This window comes from Lepidochelys olivacea (assembly GCF_965140295.1).
Source record: "Lepidochelys olivacea isolate rLepOli2 genome assembly, chromosome: 27".
In the NCBI taxonomy this organism is placed as follows: Eukaryota; Metazoa; Chordata; order Testudines; family Cheloniidae; genus Lepidochelys; species Lepidochelys olivacea.
In genome coordinates, this window is record NC_140437.1 from 18,670,367 (window position 1) to 18,694,996 (window position 24,630).

Here is a 24,630-nt window from a genome sequence, read left to right on the forward strand (position 1 = left end):
GCAAAAGCTGCAAAAAAGAAAGTCTAGTTTTTCCCACCAGTGCTAGTGGGCTAATGATTGATTTGAGCAGATCACTGAATTGTTGAGACAGAAGCCTGGAGCAGGTAATTGTGTCAAACTCCTGTGAAGTAATGTTTGCTGAGGAGCTTTGGTGCTAACATGTCTTAACTGGGGGGACGTCTTTGAAAAGCAAATGTAATCTGCATCCCAAGCAGTATATAACCAGCCAGCCCAAAAAGTGAGGGGTCACATTCCGTCCCAAAGCCCTAGCCCTCTCCCCCCTGCCTGAGCTACAGCCATGGAGACAGGAATGGATTTTATACACAGCTCTGGAGTCCAAATGACTCGCTACCTGCAGGAGAACTACCAGGGCTCCCAGGGCTGGTTCCTCTTCATCTCCTTCGCTGCTGACCTCCGAAACACCTTCTTCATCCTCTTCCCCATCTGGTTCCACCTCTGCGAGGCGGTGGGCATCAAGCTGATCTGGGTGGCCGTGATCGGGGACTGGCTCAACCTGGTCTTTAAGTGGTGAGTGTGTGGGCCTCACTGCCAAGGCAAGGCCCAGGGTTATATGTCTGTAAGAGAGACAGGGAGGGGCACACTCATGTTAATACACCAGTGCACTCACACACACTCACCCTCATGCACATGTTCACATGAGATACGTTACTATTGTACGCTAAACAGAGCCTATGTTACAAATGAAATGCATTAAAGGGGCTGTCTGTGTATTTTTAAAATTAAGCCATATAAAAATGCATTTTCCTGAGCACTTGAGTTAAACTGATGTAATTTAATACTAGAAAGAGAAGCTGCCCAGACGGGCCAGCAGGGTGCTGTTGCCCGATTTCCTCTCCATACCATGTTTGATTTATTGCAGCTCTGGGCATATCAATCTTACTGTAATTTACGAAATGAGTGATAGAGGCGGTCAGCGAGACAAGGTGCGGGAGGTAATAGCTTTTATTGGTCCAGCTTCTGTTGGTGAGAGAGGCAAGCTCTCGCGCCCCACAGACGCTTCCTCAGGCGGGGGCAGGTTTGCTGGGGGTCAGGCTGCAGGGTGCGGTGATTCTGCAATGTTTGTCTTGTGGTATCAGTTAAACCCAGCTCTTGAAAGACACCACGACTATTGGCACTGTAAAGAGGCCGAGGACTGAGGCCATGTCTACACTACAGCCATAGCATGGGCCCATAGCTAGCCTGCATGACCCCGTAGCGAAGACATAGACCACACTGACAGAAGGGGTGTTTCTGTTGCTGTAGAAACACCATCTCCCCAAGCAGTGGTAGCTAGGGCAATGGGCGCATTCTTCCTTTGACCTAGCTGCGTCTACACGGCAGCTTAAGTTGGTGTCACTGTGTCGCCCAGGGGTGTGGATTTTTCACCCTCATGAGCGACATAGCTATGTCCACCTAAATGTTATGGGTAGAGCAGGCATCAGTAGGCCCTGGAGACTATACTCGCCTCTCGGCCCCTGAAGCAGGTCAGGGCTGAGGCGCAGTAGCAGGGGCAGGCTTGCACTGTCGGCGAACAGCAGACTGTCTGCGATCAGAGCTGTCAATCCAGCACCTTTTACCGGCAGGAAATTCACTTTAAACCTGTTAAAAACATCCTGTTCCCTTCCTGTCATGGCAAATGCCAGGCTGTGCAGGCTTGGGTGGGCGGTACACGCCATCTTTCAGCAGCCCAACAGTGCATGTAGAGGTCATCTCAGGCGGGTTAAACCAGACACTGCCCAGCCGGCCTCCTCTCCTCCAGCATAGCCAAGATGTGATACATTTGTCCCAAAAAAATGCCATCATCGTGCATAAACAATCCCCAGCCTGGCCTTGACCCAGAGGCAGAGACTGCTGAATAAAATAAACAAGCTGTTCAGGGAGGACAAAATGCTGGTTAGAGACCTCGGGACTTCTAGAGCATTTCTTATCAACCAAAGTGAGATAATGGTCAAAAGGCAAATGGCGGTTCCAGGAAGAGAGCAAGAGCCATGTGCAGAGTTTGCTTCCCGTGAGAACAGATTAACCTGAAAAAAATTTTCTTGGAATTACACCCTTTCCTGGCTAATGAGCCCAAACGTGATTTTGGCACCACTTGGAGTCCTCTCCGAATGAACTGGTTGTGCTGGCCAAGAGGAGGGGGGCGGATGATGCCTGATTTGACCATGTCACCCATTGCATTTCACTGCAGGATTCTCTTTGGGCAGAGACCATACTGGTGGGTCTATGAGACCAGCTACTACGGCAACGCCTCCACCCCTGTAATCCAGCAGTTCCCTGTCACCTGCGAGACGGGCCCAGGTGAGCAATCCCCCTTGTGTAAAACAAACACATCCTCCACAGTGCATATGCAGCACACAGGAGAAGCCTGACAAATGCACAGCATGGACACCAGTCACTGTACCCACAAGCAACCATTAGCCTGTGGTTGTTAATTAATGTAACACCCCAAAGGGCGCTAGGTGCTCTGCCCTAGCACTTTACCCCAAGAGTCATCCTGCTGAATGACCACTGATTTCTACTGGGATTAAGGTGCTCGGAAATCAGACCCTGAATTCATGCCCATTTGCAGGCCTGAGTCGGTTCCTGCACCACACAGGCTCCGTGCAGTGCTGGGAGACAGGGCAGCTTGTGCGCCTCACTGGCCTAGGTGTCCGAGTCTTAGTTCTAAGGGTGAGACCTTCCCGAGGGCAGACCACGCTCCCAAGGGAGGTGGTGGGAGCGGCATGGGTGGGAAATGGGCCGCGCGGCCCTACCAGCGCTATTCCAGCAAACCTCCTAGCAGAGGAGTCTGGATAGTCTGGACTCAACCTCAGCAGCCTCCTTTGCTTAAAACTCGTCTCCCAGCTGCAGCCTGGCAGCTTGGGGGCAGACTCTGGACTGCAGCCTCTCCCTGCATTGAGCCTCCAGGTCTTTCCTGCATGGCATCCCTAGAGGCCAGACTGGATTCCAATCCCCAGCTTGTGATTTTGGGGGCCAGAGGGACACACAGACCAAAATCAAGCTGTTTTTTTTTGTGAGAAGAGCCCCCTTCTGGCTGCCCTCCCCCCACATGCTCTGGTTCCTACCTAACCTTTCACCAGGGGTGGGCTGGAACAGGGCTGCTTGCTCCAGGTGGCTGTCTGTCTGCCTACCTGTTGATCCGATTTATAACACAGTCAAGCGCTCTGGCTCTCTGGCCTGACCTGGAATGGACAAAAGAGTTAAAGGAGCAGCAGCCAACACCCAAGGTATCGGGGGGGCTGAGACTGTGAAAGGGAACGATGTCTAAATAGTTAAAGTCCTCAGGAAAGGCCTCACAGAACATCAGCCCAGGAAGCCTGTAGCAGGCGGCCTGGGCTAGAACAGGCTGTGAGATGATTCCCTTCCATTCATTCAAACTCTCCAGCAGATGTTTTTCTCTTCACTGAGCTTACTGCAGGCTTCTCCCAACTCTCCTCCACAGGCAGCCCCTCTGGCCATGCCATGGGCTCAGCTGGAGTGTACTACGTGATGGTGACAGCTCTGCTTAGCCCCCTGCGTCGGCACCGGAGATCTCCCTTCCAGCAGCAGTAAGGATCCAGCTCCGCCCTCGCGATGGGTGCAGGGGCAATTCCAGGCAGTGGCATTAGCTCTGGGCAGAATGAGCTCCAGCTAATCCCAGGCGTGTGCAGCTCCTCTTGGCTTGGCCGTACTCTGATGCTAGACCAGCACAGCTCCCCGGGTTGGGCTCTTGCCCGTCAGCCCCTGGCTGTGTCAATGTTCACATTGCACGTGCAGTCTGGAGCTGCATGGGGGAGACCCGCTGATGGGTTCGGTCCCCAGCGTGGGATTGAGTCTCCCCCTGCAGCAAGGCACTGGGACGGCCTGGTTCAGATCTGGCAGCTGCAGGACTGGGGCCTGGGGTCTCCATCCCAGATGTTGCTGCTGTGTCTGTCCAACTGAAATGTCCCACAAATCTTACTTATTGAGTAAATGGTTCATCGCGTTCCCCCCACCAATCCCACAGCTCACTGGCTGCTGTGTTCTCGCTGCTTGTTGCAGGTGCCTGCGGGGGGCGCTGTGGATGTCATTCTGGGGGGTTCAGGTGTCTGTCTGTCTGTCCAGGATCTTCCTAGCAGCTCACTTCCCGCACCAAGTCATCACGGGCGTCATTTCAGGTGAGGTGGGCCTGCCCGGGCAGTTCCCTGGATTGCTCCCCGCACCGCGGGGGGAAAGGGTGGGTGGGCTGGATGCAGCATGGCTCTGGGAAGTTTCCATGTTATTCCCCTGTAAGAGACCAAGCGCTTCTGTTGTCAGCGGTGGGAAACCAGGGTGCTGCCCAGCAGGCTTGCAGTCCGGCTCAGCAGGTGTGGGGTTAAAGCCCGAGCAACTGGCTGTGGCTCCTTGCCATGGAAGGGGCACAGCGCTCTCTGGGCCAGGCTGGACGCGAGAGGGGCAGGGAGCGATGGAGACAGGAGCTGGGTGGGGAGAGCCCGATTGGAACTGGGCAAGCGCAACGGAGGGACAAGGGGGCTGATGCACCGGGAAGGGAGAAAGGGACCCTCTGAACCCCTCCTTCTCCCTTGCCCAGTGCTGGGGCTGGGGGGAGAGGGTGTTGGCTCCTAATTATCCAGCGTCCGATAAACAGCTGAAAATGTGCCTGGCCCCAAGCCTGTGCCAGGCTTTTTGCTGGAATTTGGCCGAGCAGCTAATGACCCCAAAGCCTAACAGAGACGGGGCAGCCGGGATTCCTTGGTCCATCTCCGTCCGCTTCGTGCCGATGTTATTATCGACGTGCACTGCGGGGACACCCCCCAGCTGCCCTGCACAAACCACAGACCCAGTGCCTGCCCCACAGAGCTCACAGCCTCTGGGCCCCACTGGGAGTCCTGTGGTGACCCCGGGCCTCCGCTCGGGTTGAGGGGCTCGGAGTCCGGCCCTGCAAAAACAGGCTGAAGGGAAGGAAAAGGGCAGGATGGTTATGGCTCGGGGCATTGTCATGGTAACAGGAGCCCCGTTCCTTATGGCCTGGCTGCTGCTCCCCCCTCGACGCCAGACCTGTTGTCTAACTTCGCCCCTGTCCGCCCAGAGGCTCCGCAGCCAGGCCGGGAAGAAGGCCCCGTTCTGGTGGAAATGAGAACCATGGCGTTGCTGAATTGTTCCTCCAGCGATTGTCTCTTAGGTGGCCTTGGAAGGCCTTTAACCGTCTCTTCTCCCCACACTTTGCAAACAGGCCGGAGCCTTGCTGTCAGCGGGTAACGGCAGCCCGGGCAGCCCGGGAATCGTGTCTGTTGTGTGAAGGAGGGGGTTGGGCTTGGTACCTTGACTCCTTCCTGCATCGCTGACACGGGCGGGTGCCAGAGTGCCGGCTTCATGTCTCTCTCCCTTCTCAGGCATGGCAGTGGCTGAAGCTTTCCGGCACATCCCCGCCATCTACAGCGCCAGTCTCCGGAGGTACCTGGGCACCACCCTCTTCCTGTTCAGCTTCGCCCTGGGGTTCTATCTGCTGCTGAAGGCTCTCGGTGTTGACCTGCTGTGGACCCTGGAGAAAGCCAAGAGGTGGTGTGACCGGCCGGAGTGGGTCCACATTGACACCACCCCCTTCGCCAGCCTCCTCAGGAACCTGGGGATCCTGTTTGGGCTGGGGCTGGCCCTCAACTCCCAGATGTACCTGGAGAGCTGCAAAGGGAAAATGGGCCAGCAGCTGCCCTTCCGCCTGAGCTGCATCGTGGCCTCGCTCCTCCTCCTGCACCTCTTCGACTCCTTCAAGCCTCCCGCCAAGGTGGAGCTGCTGTTTTACGTCCTGTCCTTCTGCAAGAGCGCGGCCGTGCCCGTGGCTGCCGCCGGCCTCATCCCCTTCTGCGTCGCCCAGCTCATCAGGAGGCAGAAGGAAAAGCTTTTATAAGAGAGAGCAGAGCTGTGTGGGACTGCCTGCCTCTAGTTGCTAGCCCTGACATCCAGGCCTGGGACTGCTCGGTGGTGCTGTATCACAGAGCCAATAAATTGAGTGTGGCATGGGCTGGCTCTTCCGTGCCAGCTGCACAAACTACATGGTCTTGAAAGATGTAGAGAATTGTCTGAGAGGTGGAAGGCGGATGAGGCCAGAGTCCTTTGAACCTGCACTCAGTCTGGCTCGGAGGGGGTTTTTGGAGGTGATGGTTTGCTTTACACTGGGTATCTGAGAAAAGAAGCATGGTTTGGTTTTTACCCTTGGCAGTAGGATGTGGTCCTGACCCCGGCATGGTCCTTGCACCCCCACGCACACAGCAGTGCCCATGTCCCTCTGCTGTATGCTAAGCAGAAAGAGAAGAGAATTGTAGGAAATGTACAACCTGGGGCTCTCGCTGAGGTGCTGAGACACGTGACACAGACCTGTGCAAAGCCTTAACTCGGTGTGCAGTGAGTGAAGGGCGATTGGCTTTTGCAGTCATCATGGTGTCCCAGTTTTGTGTCTTTGTTCTCAAGGCTTTTACACCAGCATAAACCTGGAGTAACACCATGATGAATCTGACCCTTACAACCTCTGCAAATAATGTGTGTGTCACCTTTCTGAAACTAGTGCCCCCTCTGTGTATCCCAGCATGCACTGGGCTTGTGCTGTCACCCTGGAGTGAGACATTTACATTTGGATTTTGCAGGAGATACAAGCTGTAGCGTTTGCTTCCGAGGAGCTCTCAGCTGGTGTTGGCAGCTGTTTCATGCAGCCCTTGCTACCAGGTTTCATGAGTGTCTCCCTGCCCTCACCAGCAGGCACATGAGATCCCAGACCTGCTGGGAAATAACCAATCCTGAGGGTCATATCTCAAAACTCCTGCCCAGTTGGGCACAGGTCTGCCCTGATCACTTATGGGCATGAAAGTTCCTGCTAGAGCCAATTTATGGTTTCTTTTCAAGCTGTTACTGGCTTGAGGTTTCTTTGCCTGAGTTACTCAGACCTAAGTGTTTGAAAAGAGACAATAAGTGGTAAGATCTGGGGCTCAACTGGAACAGTGAGATGTGAACAGGGTTTATTTTCTCTGTTATCTCCTGTTACTTCTCCAGCAAAGTGTCACAAGAGGATTTGATGGCATGCACAGCCCTGACCTCCACTCTGATCCCACTGTGTCATTAACTGCCCCTCACTGCTACTAATTGAGCTGGTTTCCTGTTTGTGGGTAACTGCTGCAGGGACCAGTGTGGGAATCCTGAGTGTGCCATGGGCCGTTGCTGTCTTGCTTGTTTACGCTGGCTCCTTCTTTCCCCACGGATGGGTTGGGGTTTCTCTTCCCGGGTAGTTAGTTTCTGTATTTCCCCCACTGTTTTGGCGATTAAATATATCTCACAAATCACATTGTTTGGGAGGTTCCTTTTCCCTCGGCTTTTTACCATCAAACATGTACTCTTTTGCCTCAGGCCTTTACACTGGTCCTTCTACAAGTCACCTCCTGAAGCCTAATGTTTCTGCCGCTGGGATCACAAGCATCTGGCCTGCCTCAGCCTAGCAGAAAAAGTGCAGCTGGAGAAAATATCTCTGTGTTCTTGGTGCATGTCATGTTCCCTCATCTCAGTGGAGCACACATCTCTACAGCCGGGAATATTCTGGGTGCTCAACAAAGAGCAGTATCAGCTGCCTCCCAACTAGGGAAAAGCAAAGAAGGGAGAAAGGGATGGAGTTACACTTGGCTCATTCACTTCTCTCTCAGTGGACACTGGGCTGCACACGTTCTGTGCACACATGTCCTTTTCTGGGAATCCTAGCACTACATGACACACTTCACAGAGCAACCCTGGATATAAACTCAGCCAGCTGGTGATCTCAGTTACACTCCGGGCAAATCCAGAGCAAACACGTAGCTTCAGTGGAGTCATACTAGATTTACAGTGGTAGAAGTGAGATCAGAAGTTGGCCCAGTATGCATCTTCTGCCTCATGTAGACACATTCTGTGGGAGGCACATTTTCTGTGCAAACTGGGACTGTAAGAGACCAGGGTTTGGTCTCACCTTTGCAGCAACAATAAACTGGACTTGAACTCAGCCGCCTCCCTCAGCCCAGAGGTGTTCTTGCTACCAGCTGACGCATCTTGACCTGGAGAAGGTCTAAGAGGTAAAGCAGGGCGTAGCTGCATTTCTAACTCTGGGCAATCTGCATTTGACCTGTCAAACAAATGAATAAATACAAGTAAAACAACCTGCTTTACCCAAAGCCCAACCTGCAGCTTTCGGGGATCAGTGTAACTCCATTGCAGTTGATGGAGGTAGGCCCAGTTATTCCAGTTGAGGGTTTGACCCTTACCGTGCATTTAGTCTGAACAATCAGGAACAGACTTCAGAGAAATGGGACATTTTCACGCCCTCCCGGTATCTGTTTAATAGCCCATCATTCTCCTGGAGAGGCAGGTTAACATTCAGCCAAACCTGTCTTTGTTTTTAAAACAGTGACACCAAATTAGCTCGTTGCAGCTTTTGTGCAATTCTCTGCCTTACTCCCCAACTTTCAGCCCTTTCCCCTAGTGACAACCACATGCCCAGAAATAACCAGAGGGAAATTCTGAAATGAGGGATATTGATTCCTGGGGATGATGGTGCAGGCAGTTTGCTCCAGATTTCTGGCTCTGTCAATAGTTTTTGGCAGGGGTGGCTCAGGATCAAAGGTTGCATGTGTCATAAAAGAGTGGAGGCTGGCAGGGTATAAGAAGCAGCTGAGTTCACCAAGCTGTCAGTGCAAACAACGGGATCCAAAGAGACACAACCAGGAGCCATAATGGACCTGCTGCACAGTGCTGGGGTGCAGGTGGTACAGTACCTGCAGGAAAACTACCAGGGCTCCCAGGACTGGTTCCTCTTCATCTCCTTCGCTGCCGACCTTAAAACCACCTTCTTCATCTTCTTCCCCATCTGGTTCCACCTCTGCGAGGCGGTGGGCATCAAGCTGATCTGGGTGGCCGTGATCGGGGACTGGCTCAACTTGGTCTTTAAGTGGAGAGTGCGGATTCTGACAAGAGGTTGTGGGGTGCTGCAGTTTGGGGTTGTTTCCACGCCCTCCCAGAGTCTGATGTAGCCTCTCTGAGGGGAAGGCTGGGTTTGGGATTGAGGAAAAGGGTTGGGAGTCAAGACACTTGGGCTCTGTTCCTGAGTCTGCCACTGTCTAGGTCTGTGACCTTGAGCAAGTCACTTTACCTCTCCATCCTCGGCTTCCCCCTCAGTAAACTGGCACACAGGTTTCGTGAAGCTCAATTAATGTGTGGAGAGCACTGTGAGTTCTTGTGGTAAGGAGCTGAGCTGATGCAAATTGCGGGTGCAATTGTATTTGGCTATCAGCTAGGAAGGACAATTTCCAAAACCCACAGCCTTGTGCTTCGCTCCAGCAGCTCCTGGGCCAAAGGCACGCTGCGCTCTGCAGCAGCCCCCCTCTCTGCACATGGGGGGAACACAATGGGGCCCCTACAGGGAACACATGGAGGCTCTTTGTCTACTCACAGCACATAGAACCAAGATGCTTCCCCAGTGTCTGTCCACAGCCTGGCTTCGTCTGCAACCATCCGTTCTGTTACTGTGGCCCAGGAGCAGCACCGAAAAGCAGAGGCTGGTGCTGAATTAATAAGTGAGTTGAAAAGGCAAGAAGAATAAATCATGCTAGCTATGGTGAGCCAGCACTTTGCACCTATGGAGTCCTCCCGACAGGCTCCATGTAGGGCAGCCAGTGCTCCTCCATCCCCGGGAATCTGCGCTGGGGGGTATGTGACATGCCCCAGGCCGCGCACTGGCATGGCCATTTTCTCCTTTCACTGCAGGATGCTCTTTGGGCAGAGACCCTACTGGTGGGTCCGGGAGACCAGTTACTATGGCAACACCTCCACCCCTGTGATCCAGCAGTTCCCCCTCACCTGTGAGACTGGCCCAGGTGAGGTTTCCACTATTGCACCCCTCAGATTCACTGCAACTGCCTCCCTGGCTTCTCTCCCTTCTAACTGGCCGGGACTGGGTCTTCTCTGCAGGAAGCCCCTCAGGCCACGCCATGGATTCTGCTGGAATCTACTACGTCATGGTGACTGCCCTGCTGCCCGGCCTCCTGGGCACCCAACACAGGTCCTGTGCAGCCAGGTGAGCAGTGCCTGGTGGCCTGAGGGCCTTCCCGTGGCTTGGGCCCGGCTCTGTGTTAGCTGGAACGGGACAGGTTTTTACTGCCCGTGATTTGATACCTATAACAGGGTGACTGTCCCCCTAAGGGGACTAGGGGTCAGTCAAACCCTGCTCCACAGTGTGTCCCTTTGGGTTCCTGGGACTGTGGGAACAGAGGAGGGCCAAGGGAAGGGCATAAGCAGGTGTCGGGGCGTGGGAGGGAGGGAGATGGTCTGTCCTGGATGAACAGTTAGTGCTTGGGGAAAACCCAGGCTAGTGTTTCTTTAAGGGCCCAGGACCAGAGCCTGGTAGTGCAGGTGGGATGGGTCCCTTCTCCCAGCCAGCTGGGAGCAGCCCTGGGAAGGAGGGTGCTGTCTCCTCCCTCATCGCAGGGGACACACCAGCAAGGTAAGGAGCCTGCCTGCTGCCCTCTCCCAGCCCAGGTGGTGAAAGGGCTGAGCGCAGAGGGAGAAGCAGCTTGAAGGCTGTAACTAGCCTGAGTCAGCGCGGTTCTGAACTGGGGGCTGAGGGAGGCCTGAGGGTGCCGGAGGGCTGGACTTGCAGGCCGAAAGAAGAGCTTAGCGCTTGCGAAGAGAGGTAAGAAATCGGGCTCCACAACAGGGGCTCCTGCGCTCGGTGCTGGGGTCTGGGAGCCAGTACAGAGAGCCCAGAGGGAGCCAAGCTGGCGGGGCCCTCCCAGGCCACACGGGGGGTGCTCTGCAATGGCCCCCACCCACACTCCATTTGGGTGAGTGAGCTGAGTCAGCCAGTTCCATTGCTGCTGCAGCCCTGGGGAGGGGGTTGTTTCACCCTGCGGAGGAGGGTCCCACGGGTGACGAGGCACAATGGAGGATGACTAATGGCATTGTGGGTAAATGCCGCCCCTCCCCCCAGTCAGCATGTATTCCTGCTACCCCCACCCCCCAGATATTCTTCCCGTGTTAGGTCTGTGACCAGGAGATACGTGAGAAGTGGGATGTGTGAAACCCCCAAGAGCTGGAGCAAAAGGAAATATCCTGGGGCTTTTCGCCCACTGCAGCTTCGCGGCTAGTTACCGCACAGCGGCTGGCATCCTCGTCAGTGAGATCGAGTGGCTCACAGCTGAGACGGGCCCAGCACAGGGGAGGTGCCTCTCGGCTGGCAGCAGATCTGCATGGGTCCAATCAGCCAGCCCAGGGGAAAGCCCCTTTCGCCTGAGCTGCTGCAGCATGCAGGAGGCACCAGGCATGGGAAAGGCCTTGGCTAGCTCGCTCGGTTGCCCTAACATCTGGGCTCAGGGGGGCGGGAACAATCTGTACAGTGGGGGTGCTGAGAGCCATTGAACCAAACTGTTTACCCTGGACATAACGGAAACCACTTCAAGCCAGGGGCTGCCGCGGCACCTCCAGCACCCCCAGTTCCAGCACCATGTCTGGGCCTCGTGGCAGACGCATTCAGCCCATAGACTCAGTCCCATTTGCTAGCTAACAAGACGGGCACTCGTGCTGGGGTGGTTGCTCCTGCACACGCAGGCTCCCTTCATTCACAGGCCGCTTGTGGCTTTATTCAAGTGCTTTTGCACTGTGCGCCCATGACCTTCCTGGCTGGCTGTCTCTTCTTCGCAGGTGCCTCCGCGGCCTCCTGTGGCTAGTGTTCTGGGCCGTGCAGGTCTGCATCTGCTTGTCCCGAGCCTTCCTCGCAGCTCACTTCCCCCATCAGGTGATGGCAGGTATCATCTCAGGTGAGTGTCAAGGCTGCCTCCCCCTCACATCACCCGCCAGCTCTCCAGGGCCCAGTGACCAGAGAGATGATATTGAGCCCTAGATAGCCCGTCCTCTCCTGCTTGGAGGAGACGTCCATCCTCAGCTCTGGGATCACCATGTACTCAAAATACGATGGCAAAGCGCAGGGACTGGTGAAGGTCTTTCCCCAGGTACCCACGTCTGCAGTGTGGAGAAGCAAACACACAGCATAGTGGGCTTGGCCTCCCCGTGCACGGCTAATGCCATCAGTCAGTGCTGACATGATGTCACTGCTTTGCATGGTGCTTTAGAGAACGAGTGAGCACACGCCAGGGTCACATGCTAACCAACGGGCAGCTGCAGGCCCATTGCACAGAAGGGAGGGTCCCAGTTCTCTGCACATCCCTGTTGTTAGTAGTGACTTTGGGTGACCTGGGGCTGTCACTGCATGTGCCTAGCACCTGGTACCAGGAGCCGGTTCCTGCTGCTTCCCCAAGGCCTCTCTGCACTGAGCCCACCCGGTACATTTTGCAGCTAGGCCTGTTTGCTGCTCAGTGAGACACCTGTGGCTGGCCCGGGCCAGCTGACTCTGGCTCATGGGGCTCGGGCTAAGGGGCTGTTTAGTTGCAGTGTAGACATTTGGGCTCTGGCTGCAATCTGAGCTCTGGGACTCTCAGACCACACAGGATCCTAGAGCGCAGGCTCCAGCCCCAGCCCGAACATCTGTACACCGCTAACTGCAGTGTAGACATACCTATGGAGACTTTTCCGCCCCTGGCAGAAGCATTTGACCACATCCCCGCCATCTACAGCGCCAGTCTCCGGAGGTACCTGGGCACCACCCTCTTCCTGTTCAGCTTCGCCCTGGGGTTCTGTCTGCTGCTGAAGGCTCTCGGTGTTGACCTGCTGTGGACCCTGGAGAAAGCCAAGAGGTGGTGTGACCGGCCGGAGTGGGTCCACATTGACACCACCCCCTTCGCCGGCCTCCTCAGGAACCTGGGGATCCTGTTTGGGCTGGGCCTGGCCCTCAACTCCCAGATGTACCTGGAGAGCTGCAAAGGGAAAATGGGCCAGCAGCTGCCCTTCCGCCTGAGCTGCATCGTGGCCTCGCTCCTCCTCCTGCACCTCTTCGACTCCTTTGACCTCCCCACGGATAGAGAGCTACTGTTCTACGTCCTGTCCTTCTGCACGAGCACCACTGCCCACCTGTGTGCGGTGGCACTCATCCCCTACTGCATTGCCCAGGTGCTCAGGAGGGGCCACAGGAAGATCCTGTAGCTGACCTGCAAACTTGCGTCGTAGCTGCCGAGCCAGGCTGCTCTTTGGGGCAGGGGAATGTGCTCTGCAGGGCTCCCCCTTCCCTTTCCCAGGGCCATAACAGGCCTCCCAGCACCACGGACCTCACAGCTCCGGGTTACGTGATCAGCTCACACGCACAGCTCAGTGCCATGGAGTGGAAGGGGAAGTTCACTGTCTCCTGTGTGGGAAAGGAAGCGAGTGGCTGTCACACACTTCAGTGCTGGCACAGGGCCTCCGGGCCCTTTGCTTTCACCTCTGGCAAGACAGGGAGAAATATAATTGGGTCCTCGTTTGGCCACAGCCCCTGGCCCAGCCCAGGCTGGCACAAATGGTAACTTCTGCTCTAGAGAGCGTGAGTGGATAATGGGGCGGTCAGGAACGCTGCCCCAGCCGAGGGCATAGACACAGCTGAGGGGGCGGTGTCCCACCCGGAATTCGGCTCTCGGGCAGGTTGTCAGCCTCTTACACGACAACATACCAAATGCTCTCCAGAGGAGGGGGAGCAGTCGGCACCGTACCATGCTCATGGCTCAGTCCCCTCTGGGGACACACGGTGACAACGATGCTGTGTCAATCAACTCAACCCCAGCAGAGCGGGGATGGGGTGTCCATGGGCTCCCAGCACGGGAAAGCTGGGCTGAGGTCCCCCATGCAGCTTGTGCAAGGAGTGTCGTAGGCATGGGTGTGTCTGTGTGTGTTACCAGGGCTGTTACGGCTGGGCGGCCAAGGGACAGGAGCTAGCTGTGAAATGCCTTTGGGAATAAAATTAGTAAATTACACTCAGTCTTTCCCATCCTCAGGCCATCTTACTGACGGGGGAACCTCTGCTCATTGCCCCAGTGGGCCCTCCAGACATGCAGGGACCCAGAGCCCTCCAAGACAGAGTCATACAAACGGCTAGACCGATGGTCCATCTAGCCCCGCGTCCTGTCTCTGACAGGGGCTGGTGCCAGATGCTGCAGGGGAATGAACAGACCAGGGCAGTTATCCAGTCCCTGTCTGGTTGACGGGGGGAGCATTCTAGAACAGTGGTTCTCAGCCAGGGGTACACATACCCCTGGGGGTACGCACAGGTCTTCCGGGAGAACATCAACTCATCTAGAGATTTGCCTAGTTCTACAACAGGCGAGAGAACAAGCACTAGCAAAGTCAGTGCAAACTCAAATTTCATACAATGACTTATTTGTAGTGCTCTGTATACTATACACTGAAATGTAAGTACACTATTTATACTCCAGTGGATTTATTTTATAAGTATATGGTAAAAATGAGAAAGTCAGCCATTGTTCGGTAGTAGTGGGCTGGGACAATTTTGTATTTTGATGTCTGATTTTGTAAGCAAGTCGTTTTTAAGCGAGGTGAAAGTTTGGGGTCCACAAGACAAATCAGACTCCTGGAAGGGGTACAGGAGTCTGGAAAGGATGAGAACCACTGCTCTAGAAGGCAGGAACTGAGGGGCAGCAGCAAGGCCATGGGTATGGGAGGCGCAGCCTCAGGCCCCTACTCTGCACTAGGGAGTTCTGTCGAGGTGAATGCTGAGGACAGAAGCAGCTCAGTGCTGGACTGCTGACACTGGTGTAGCTGCTCCAAGACGGAGCCCTGCTGTCACAGAGTGTGCCCCGGCCCGGCCCAGCCTCCCCCGTTCCAGGCATCCTCCTATTGACTGACACCAAGCGTGAACAAGGCCAAAGTTCAGCTTCTCTACTTGCAGAACTCGTTTCTATTTCAGGCCCAGACCAAAGGGTGGTTTGTCTCCAGCTTCCTACCATGCACCTAATGAAGCGTACCTGGCATCCTACCGTTCTGTGCAGGGGCAGGGCCTTGACCTGAGAGAGCGAGAAACCGCTCCATTCTGGCCATGCTCCCTGGCACAGGGGAAGATCTCTGCTCCCGTGGCTCCGGTCAGGAGTCAGTGCCAATGCCTGGAATTAGCTGTGTTCAGTGGCAGGGGAAGTTCCAGCAGCAAGACGTGTATGGGGTGGGGGGGTTGACTTAGGGCGTTTGGGTTTGAAAGCTGAACGTCCATTCCAGGAGCTGCTCGCCTGCATGCAGTATGGCCAGATAGCCTGGGTATCTGACAACACTGACAGAGCCCATAGCTCTTGGTTCCCATTAGCTTTATGGTCACACAAGGCTTCAGGCTTCCATCACCACCCTCCCTCCCTCCGGTCCCATCACCACAGACCAAGCATGGACAAAAACCCACACTGGGGAGGACGGGGACACAAATCCGTGCAGGATATCAGGACTGGCGCGGGATTCGGCCTGATGCGTGAACAGCCTCAGAGTGACTCCTGACCTGTTATCAATAACTTTCACCAATCAGACCACGGGTGTGTGAAGTGTGCACAGAACAGCGAGAAAATGAGGGAGCACCGCTCATTTCCTGCCCACAAGTGAAGGATGCTGGAGAGCCGTGAGCCCGCACCACTCCCCCGGGGGCAGTTTGGTATCTCTCAGACGTGATATTCCAGTCGGCAATTTTCCTAAGCGCATTGGAAACCCAGATCCCACCAAGTCTCACTGCTGGGCCCAGCCCTAATAATTCTTGCTACCTCGGCTGTGCAATGCAGTGAGAGAGTAATCCCGGCCTTCAGAAGCATAACAAACCCACCTGGCTGGTTTGCCAGCAGCGCTGACGCTGCACAACGGGCTGAGACTTGGTCTCTGCTGTGAAGTTACCTGCATTGCTGTGACCAGGAATTAGAAATGTAGGCAGCTGTCGGAGAGACAGAGTCACTGCAGGCCCGTAAATAAAGATGAAACTTACGGCCGGCAGGAGGGACACAGACTCCTTGTGTGCAGAGATGTCCCCATGACATAGCTGCCAGCCAATTGCTTAGATTAACACTCCAAATACTGGTATTCTCCACTCTGCCTGCCAGCTGAACAGATCCTTAGACTACGTGTACCTGAAGTGAGCGAAGGGTTACTTGTCATCTGTGAATGCACGTGGTCACCGAGCAGCTAGTGACCACCCTGGCAGAGGCATGAGCGGCTGCAATCCCTGTTTGTCAGTACGGTGCAAGACGTTGCGTCATCATTCCAAGGTAATGCCAGGCTGTCAGGGACTTTCGACAGCCATGGTTTGAGGAACACTTGCGTCAGGCTTGTAAATGGGTCAGCACTAGCTTGGCGGAGGTCACTGCTGAGTTCAGAGGTCAGTGACAGCATGTGCAGCCAGGCTGTGCATTAAACAGCACAGTCCAGCAGCACCAGTGTAAACAGGTTAAACCCTCCTGCAGCTGCAGTGGCTTCAGAGCATCAGCAAAGAATGGAGGCTGGCACGAGCGTCCTGCACAAGGCAGGGATCCAGGCGATCGCTTCCTACAGGAGAACTCCCAGGACTGGTTCCTCTTCATCGCCTTGACTGCCAGTATCAGCCTTCTTCATCCACTTCCCCATCTGGTTCCAGCTCTGCAAGGCAGGATGACTGAGAGACCAGCTTGAGCCAGTCTCACCTTTGATTCCTGCCATAACATCGCGTCCCCCTCACTCCCAGAGGTTTCCTGGTGCCCTGGTTAAAGTGAAAACTGCTTGGCCAATATGAATGATGATACAACATCCTACTTCTCTCTCTTGGGCTCCTGCAGGCATGTCCCTCATCTGAAGGGCAGCGCGCACAGGATCCTGAGTAGGGACTCCTTTGAGTTACCTTGGTGTTTTTCTCAGTAATGGTTAGCAATTGTCAGAGTCCACCCCTTACTGGGATTAACCTCCTTCTTCCCCACATTCTGCACCCAATACATTTAAAGGGGAGTTTGTACTGGTCACAATAACCCAGAATAAATCCGCTCACACTGCATTCACTGCCTGCTGCTCTTCAAGGGTGGAACTGGCCACCAACGGCAAATGAGGCAAAAGCCAATGATCATGGCATGCAGCATAGTGTTCCCTGGGTTTGCTGGAGGCTGGACCATGAGGGATGGCAAAGGACCTCTGCCTGGCAGTGCGGTCCCCAGCCCTGGCCAAGAATGTCAGCGCCAGTTAACGAAGCTACTTGTACCATTTATCTGGGGAAAGTTTGCAACATCATAGCCAGGCCAGTGAGAAACAGAGGGAGTTAGCCCCCCTGCCCAAATACACCTAACACTCCCTGCTCCTCTCCCCACCCAACCTCCCCACACACATACCCTGGCATACCCCGGAGCCACAGGCCTGGTCTGAGGCCAGAGCCCAGGCAGCTTGGTCGTCAGGGCTGTGCACGCACACACATCATTCTCATAACATAACTTTTATTGGTCTAGAGGGAGTCAGCAAGTGACCCTGTCATCCCAGGTCAATGAACAGCAGATGGGGGAAATCCTCTGGCAAGGGCTGGTCCTTACTCCTCCAGGCTCTGGTGGCCAATGAAGTCCTGGAGCAGGGCCTGCACCTCTGCTCGCCTGCTCATCCTGGTCGCCTTGCCTTGGAAGCGGTCCCGTTTCCCAGCTCCTTTGCCTTCCAGCAGTTCCGCCACTCTAAAGAGACAGATGCACACGCTGAAAACAGGAGGGCTGGGTGCGCTCTTTCACACAGTCCCAAACTGGGTGTGCCTGGAGGCAGAGGAGGAAAATGGCCCGTCTGCTAATGCACTGGCCCTGCCTCAGATATTGAGCCAGATGCCAGTGAAAATCAATTCTCTGACTAAAGCAGCCAGAACTTAATTTCTCTTCATTAATAATAATTGTAGTGTAGCAGGTGTATATCAGGGCGGCCTGCTCCTTTAAGGACCAAAGGCATGGTGCCAGGCAGGCCAGCTGGCTAATCAGACCCAGCTGAGAAGGGGAGGACAGGTGTTGGCTATAAAGAGCTGCAGGAAGCAGGGGACTGACAGACTGCAGAAGAAGCGGCAGTAAGGCCCTGGGGAAGGAACAGTCCAGGTGTGATGCTCTGGCTGGGTAGGAATCTTCAGCTAGAAGTTTTATTTTCCTTTTATGAGTTGGCTGGGTGTTTGGACAATAACTAGGGCTGGAGGCTGACTTGACAGCACTGATGGTTCCCCAGGCTGGTCAGGAGGGCTGCCAGACTACAGGTGGTCACAGAACAGTTTACCTGGAGCCTAATTTTTCAACCACTTCACTGGGCCCAGCCAGGAGGAAGAGCCCAGCTGCCTTCTCATCTCCCACAGTCAGGAAGAGCAGGGTATCCTGTGAAGAGAGATGGATCCTGCTGCAGAACATCTCTGCATCTCCCGTCTTTGAGCAGTGAGACTTGGGAGTCCCATATGTGAGTAAGAACACCCTTTCTCTTTGCTGTGAACTAGTTACTGGAGGGGAGACTGTTTGGGGCACTAACTACCTTGGTGGGGGGTTGGAAATGGGCAACTGAGCCTTTTACTCCAGGTCACAAGCCCCATGTGGTCCTGGGTGGCAGTGACTAGTGTTTGGTGACCCCTGTGTTAAATGAGCTGGGGGGAGACAGGTGTCCGGAGCACAATGACCATTGCCACGTTTGGCTCTAACTGGCCCATTGATCAACGGGAGGGCACAGCTGGAGGAGCCAGGGAAATGAGCTCCCATCTCCCAGCGACAGGCGGGACCCCTCCAGATCACAGCTGGGGTGTATTGATGTGGGTGACAGTTTGGGCTGTAACATCCTGGGGATAATGAGGCCTTTGTTTTCAGGTCAGTGTGTTGTGAGGGCTGGTAAAGGGTGGGGAGAGGCTACGTAGGCCTTAGAGGCCAAAGTGCCAGCAGCGGCGAGGACAAGCCAGAGAGTGCTCACCTCTGTCCCGATCTCATTGGCGATGATATTCATGAACTCAGAGTCACCGTCTTTCCTGTAAAGGGTAAAAAGCATTTTAGAGATGTCACGGCCTAGAGAATCCAGATACACCTCTGGTGGTGGAGGCGTTCTGGCCTAAACTCTATGACAGAACCAGAAACCAACCACCCCACACAGACCAGGCATTGCCCTGGCTTGGCTTGTGGTTTGATTTTTAGAGTTAAATTTCCCACCAGCTTCTTATCAAACCCTGTCAGGGAACTGGAAGCCAGACCTTGTGTGAGCGTACTTTGTGCCAAGGGTCAGGGCTGTGGCCTCTCATCACTGGGACAGCAATTAGCAATTTATATGGAAAAATTCTATGTTTCCCACCCACAAATGATGAATTATTGAAGTGTTTTACTCTGTAACCAAGGGAGCTCCTCAGTTTTTTTGACAATACCACCAGTGGGGAGGGATAAACAGACAAATTTACTGCTTGGCTCCAAAACCAGCAGAGTTCAACAGCAGAAATACAACCATGTTAGACTTTAATTATGAGCCCTTCCAGCAGGCCCAGGCAGCTGGTTTAATATTTTGTTTCCTTAGTTTATGTTCTCCCTTAAAGAATGGCCGGGTTTAATGGACCTCTAGTATAAACAGCCCTGAATGCACAGCAGAGGGATGCAGCTGCCATGGGACATTGTCGGCTTGTGTTATACAGGAATTCAGACGATATGATCACAATACTCCCTTCTGGCTTTGGATGCTGCGAGTAAGACGCTGCAGCACCCAAGCCCCCTTCCCCAGATCTGTGCCTTACCTGTGCAACACAAACACTCGGCCTCGGCCTGGATTGCTTTTGAAGTTCTGCGCTGTCAAAACGGCGAGGTCTCTAAGCAAGTTCAAGTTGTTCTGCAAGGAAAGCAAACGCCATGCTGCAGACCCAAGAGTCAGCACGAGAACACGGGGATGGGATGGAGTGGAGTCGAGTCAGGGATGGAGTTTCCTGAGACAGGTGGAATGACAATTTTCACAGCCTCCACGGTCAACACAAGGGAGATTCTAAAACTTAATTCTCATTAAAGAAGATTATTCAGAATACTGTTGCTGTTACCAAAGCTCAGACCCTTGATGGATTGACCGTAGGGGCAGGTGCTGGGCCACGACCGTACCTTCTGAAGCAGCTTCACAGAATTCTGCAGCCTCTTCACAGCTTCCACGTGCTCCTCTGCCCCATTTCTGGAAAAAACAAGGCAGAGTTCTGGCTATCAAGGCACTGGACAGAGTGGACTCCACCAATGAAGCTGCAGCAGACAACGCACCACCAGAGACAGGGGCTAGAAATGCCCTCTTTAGGGTCACATGGTGTTCCTCTCTCTGTGCGAGAAGGAAAAGCAAGGCTAGGGGAAACCGGGAAAGGACATTACTTGAGCAGCAAGGTTAATGCTTTCTCGATGCTGTGACTTCGCTCGACAGACTTCAGTACTCGATTTCCTGCCAGGAAGACCAAGTTGGTTTTGTTCTTTTTTCCTTTTTCTGTGCCAAGGAGCTTAATAACCTTAAACAAGAAACAAACACCCTGATCAGAGAGGTTCAGTGATGTGTTACACACAGCTAAAGGTCCCATTAGACCATGTGTCATTGTGAGTGTCGAGACTCTATCACCAGAATTAAACCCACTGAAATCAGCCTTCAGGTATAGCCACAAAATAGATGAGACACTTTCATTAGCCATGTGCCATGCTGTCTAACGCACCTGGACCTGGTGTGTCAACCAGCCATCTATACCCTAATGTCCCACCCCACAGCACACCAGGCATGCCAACTGGAAGGGAAGGGTCATTTGACTTATCACGCTGACTGTAAGGACATTGAAACCCAGATGCAGCTCTAGAATTAAATTTTCATCTAATTCTGCATGAAGAACATGGGATTCTTCACTGGTGGCAAACCCACACTAGTGCAGTGGTGTAGGGGGAAGTGAGTGGACAATGGTAACCACACAGGGTGCAGGGCTGTGTCCTACCACTCTCACTCTGGCTTGTGATTGAGGTTCTCTGCCCAACAGGGACAATCTGCAGAAGGACTGTAAGTCCTGCGGATCCGGGGACTCCTACTGTACCAGCTGATCTACAGGCCGGTGCCTGAGCACTAAAGGTGCTGAAGCAGTGCAGCCCTTACCTGCAGGTCACTTAAGTTGGAGACATGAGTCCCGCAGCACATGTTGTCATCGATGCCCTCGATGCTTATGATACGCACTGGCCCTGTGTGGTCATCTGGCAAACCGCGGCTTCTCACCTGGGAAGAGAACCAGAAAGGCGAGCATGGCAAGTCATGTCCCTGGGACTAAAAGGAGACTGGGTGGCATACTCCCCTCTGCCCCAGATGGCTCTGGAATAAATTTTGCCAGCATCCTCCATTGCTACTCACCATCTCAATCTCTGGGTCGTCCTCAGAATGCTCCCTCACCACCACAGGAATACGGGCCCGGATTTTCTCATTCACATTCTTCTCTAGGGCCTCCACCTGTTCTGCTGTCACCGAGGGCGTGTCCAGCTCGATGACAGTGCGCTGATGGCCTAGCTCCCTGCAAGGACCACAAACATCAGACACACCTGCCAATACAGAGGACACAAGCTCAAAAGTCCCTCTGTGCAACGCTGGGCATGGTGCAGGAGAAGCACCTTTGAATTCTGTTACTGGAGCAAAGCACTTGCATTTTCTCTCTCTCACTCGATGTGTGTTTCTGAGCAAAGGGAACAGGAAGGCAGAGCAATGCTCCACATAGCTTCTCTCAGTGCAGTCACTTCTCCCAGGCCCCCTGCAGCTGAGTGGAATGTCTCTGCACGCCCTACTCTGTGCATTTATCAACATTCATCCCTCAGGATCCAGCACTGGGACACAAGCCAAACAAGTTTTAAGGACAGAGTTAAAAGGAACACTTTTCCTGCTCACCATGAAGTTGTTTTGAATCCAAACATCTGATCTGCAAGGGCAGTGATGAGATGCTGCCCTGGAAAAGAAGTACAAGTAATGGCTGTGAGGTTTTTAGTTTATTTTTACTATTCACACACACAAAAAAAAACTACTCCCCCAGCCATCCCTGGGAACCAAAGAATGTGACTGCCTGTTGAGAGGAGTTCAAATCAGACAGCATATCTCTGCTCCAAGTCTTCTAAAATCATTTGTTTATGACCCAGGACAGCGCCTGCAGGGATAGCACCTACCTTCTCAAGAGGTCCAGAAATACCAGCAAACCAGCCCCTCCTAAGAGAGAACTAAGTGGTCACTAGCCACATCACCTCCAGAAGGAGTCATCGGTATCCAAAACCATTCTGGGATCATGGGTGACATGACAGTGCTTCAGGGGCAAGTCTTGTCCTTGCCCAGCAGGGCATGACAAACACACAGAAAGCACTGCAGAGTTTTGAACACCATGACAGGGTCTTATTTTAACAGGCTCTAATAATACTTCCCTTTTTGGTAGGCTGTTCAGTAACCCCCTGCCCCCAGTACCTGCCCCGCACCTGAATGAGGCAAAGAGACCCTGGCGGCATCTATCACACCCCCCAGGCCTCCCTGGCTTATAGAAATGCACTCAACACCCACGAAACGCATAGGGTTGCCAGATGTCCAGTTTTCGAGCGGAATGCCAAGCCAAGAAGGGACCCTGGCGGCTCTGATCAGCACCCCTGACCTGGCCATTAAAAGTCTGGTCAGTGGTGCAGCAGGACTAAGGCAGGCTCCCGGAGGCTCCAAGAAGCAACAGCATGTCCTCACTCCGGCTCCTATGTGTAGGGGCAGCCAGGGGGCTCCGCACGCTGCCCCTGCCCCAAGCGCTGGCTTCACAGCTCCCATGGGCCAGGAACTGCGGTGGCGCCCGCAGACGGGAAAGCACGCAGAGCCACCTGACTGCGCCTTTGTGTAGGAGCCAGAGGGGGGACATGCCGCTGCTTCCAGGAGGCATCTGAGGCAAGCGCCACCCAGAGCCTGCACCCCAGACCTCCTCCCACGCCCCAGCCCTGATCCCCCTCCCACCCTCCGAGCCAGCCAAGTGAGTGGGGGGGTGGAGCGAGTGGGGGGGGTGGAGCGAGCGGGGGGAGGGCCTAGGAGAAGGGGCGGAGCAAGGGTGTTTGGGATGAAGCTGGCACCCCAGGAAACGCAGCGCCCCAGTCCTAGGAGCGTTTCGGGCCAGGTGCCAACAGCCCCGCAGGGCCCAAGGCGGGTCACCTGAGTGCTGCTGCATGTGGTCAAACCTCCGCTCCCAGTCCACCGTCAGCAGCACCTCGCTGCCCGGCGCCAGCGGGCTCTGCACAAAGTGGAGGGCAGCCGGGCCCTGCCGCGTCACGCGGAGCACGGGGATGTCATCGATAAGCCCCCGGTCGCTGGGCTGCGGGGAGGAGCATTCGGTCAGCCGCCGGTCTGCGCCCCCGTACCTGGGCCCTGCCCCCACCCCACCCCACCCCACCCCCCGTACCTGGCCCGCACCCTCTGCCCCCCGTACCTCGCCCTGCCCCCCCCCGTACCTGGCCTGCGCCCCCGCCCCCCATACCTAGCCCACGCCCCCCCCGGAGCTGACCCCTGACCCCTCGTAGCTGGCCCCTGTACCTCGCCCTGCCCCCCCGTACCTGGCCTGCGCCCCCGCCCCCTGCACCCCATACCTAGCCCACGCCCCCCCCCCCCGGAGCTGGCCCCCGTACCTCGCCCCTGCCCTCCCGTACCTGGCCCCGCCCCCTGCCCCCCCGTACCCGGCCTGCGCCCCCCCGTACCTGGTCCCCGGCCCCCGCCCCCCACGCTCGCCCCCCCGCACCTGGCCCCCGCCCTCGGGGAAGAGAATCGTGTCCTCCAGCACCACGTGGAAGCCCCGCAGCGTCTCCTTCGCGCCGCCTTCGGCCGGCAGCTCCGCGGGGCGGCACGACGCGACCCTGGTGGCGAACTGCAAATCGGGGGCGTCACGCGGGGCCCGGCGCGCGCCTGTCACGCGTGGGAGCCTCGCGCAAGGGCCCCGCAGCAGCGCGCGCTCCCCCCCCCGCACCCACCCCGCCCCGCGGCCCTCGCACCTGCCGGGCCCAGCTGTCCCTCTGGCACTGGAACACCATCGCGGCAGCCGGCGCCGGGACAGACAGCCGGCGGGAGGGGAGAGACCACCGCCGAACGCGAGCTGCGGGCGGAGACGGCGAGCGGGAGGGGACACAGGGCCGGGAACGCGGATGGGGCCGGCGAGCGGGAGGGGACACAGGGCCGGGAACGCGGATGGGGCCGGCGAGCGGGAGGGGACACAGGGCCGGGAACGCGGATGGGGCCGGCGAGCGGGAGGGGACACAGGGCCGGGAACGCGGATGTGGACGGCGAGCGGGAGGGGACACAGGGCCGGCGAAGACGGGTGGGGACGGCGAGCGGGAGGGGACAGAGGGCCGGGAACGCGGATGGGGACGGCGAGCGGGAGGGGACAGAGGGCCGGGAACGCGGATGGGGACGGCGAGCGGGAGGGGACAGAGGGCCGGGAACGCGGATGGGGACGGCGAGCGGGAGGGGACACAGGGCCGGCGAAGACGGATGGGGACGGCGAGCGGGAGGGGACACAGGGCCCGCGAAGACGGATGGGGACGGCGAGCGGGAGGGGACACAGGGCCGGCGAAGACGGGTGGGGACGGCGAGCGGGAGGGGACACAGGGCCGGCGAAGACGGATGGGGCCGGCGAGCGGGAGGGGACACAGGGCCGGCGAAGACGGGTGGGGACGGCGAGCGGGAGGGGACACAGGGCCGGCGAAGACGGATGGGGCCGGCGAGCGGGAGGGGACACACGGCGCGAGGGGATGACGCCATGTGCCTGTCTCCCCCACAGGGCCCACCTGCTTTCCCCTG

The 24,630-nt window shown here is 55.9% G+C and overlaps 3 protein-coding genes across 3 annotated transcripts; 2 read left to right on the plus strand and 1 right to left on the minus strand.

The window, feature by feature from the left end:
- The first annotated feature begins 283 nt into the window (after window positions 1–283).
- On the plus strand, window positions 284–7,243 carry LOC311513851 (glucose-6-phosphatase catalytic subunit 1-like). Its single transcript, XM_084615984.1, has 5 exons — window positions 284–528; window positions 2,189–2,298; window positions 3,443–3,548; window positions 4,021–4,136; window positions 5,352–7,243. The coding sequence occupies exons 1-5, from the start codon at window positions 299–301 to the stop codon at window positions 5,861–5,863; spliced, it is 1,074 nt and encodes a 357-aa protein (XP_084472110.1). The 5' UTR covers window positions 284–298; the 3' UTR covers window positions 5,864–7,243.
- A 1,421-nt stretch (window positions 7,244–8,664) lies between these two features.
- LOC311513896 (glucose-6-phosphatase catalytic subunit 1-like) lies at window positions 8,665–14,210 on the plus strand. Its single transcript, XM_084616084.1, has 5 exons — window positions 8,665–8,914; window positions 9,730–9,839; window positions 9,934–10,039; window positions 11,662–11,781; window positions 12,522–14,210. The coding sequence occupies exons 1-5, from the start codon at window positions 8,700–8,702 to the stop codon at window positions 13,054–13,056; spliced, it is 1,086 nt and encodes a 361-aa protein (XP_084472210.1). The 5' UTR covers window positions 8,665–8,699; the 3' UTR covers window positions 13,057–14,210.
- Window positions 14,211–17,295: 3,085 nt separating this feature from the next.
- LOC311513691 (alanyl-tRNA editing protein Aarsd1-like) lies at window positions 17,296–24,376 on the minus strand. The gene is made up of 12 exons (XM_084615679.1): window positions 23,826–24,376; window positions 23,576–23,701; window positions 22,996–23,155; window positions 21,721–21,778; window positions 21,196–21,352; window positions 20,947–21,063; window positions 20,193–20,323; window positions 19,938–20,004; window positions 19,586–19,677; window positions 18,784–18,838; window positions 18,112–18,206; window positions 17,296–17,537 (listed from the first exon to the last, which is right to left on the minus strand). The coding sequence occupies exons 1-12, from the start codon at window positions 23,862–23,864 to the stop codon at window positions 17,402–17,404; spliced, it is 1,233 nt and encodes a 410-aa protein (XP_084471805.1). The 5' UTR covers window positions 23,865–24,376; the 3' UTR covers window positions 17,296–17,401.
- Between the last annotated feature and the right edge of the window lie 254 nt (window positions 24,377–24,630).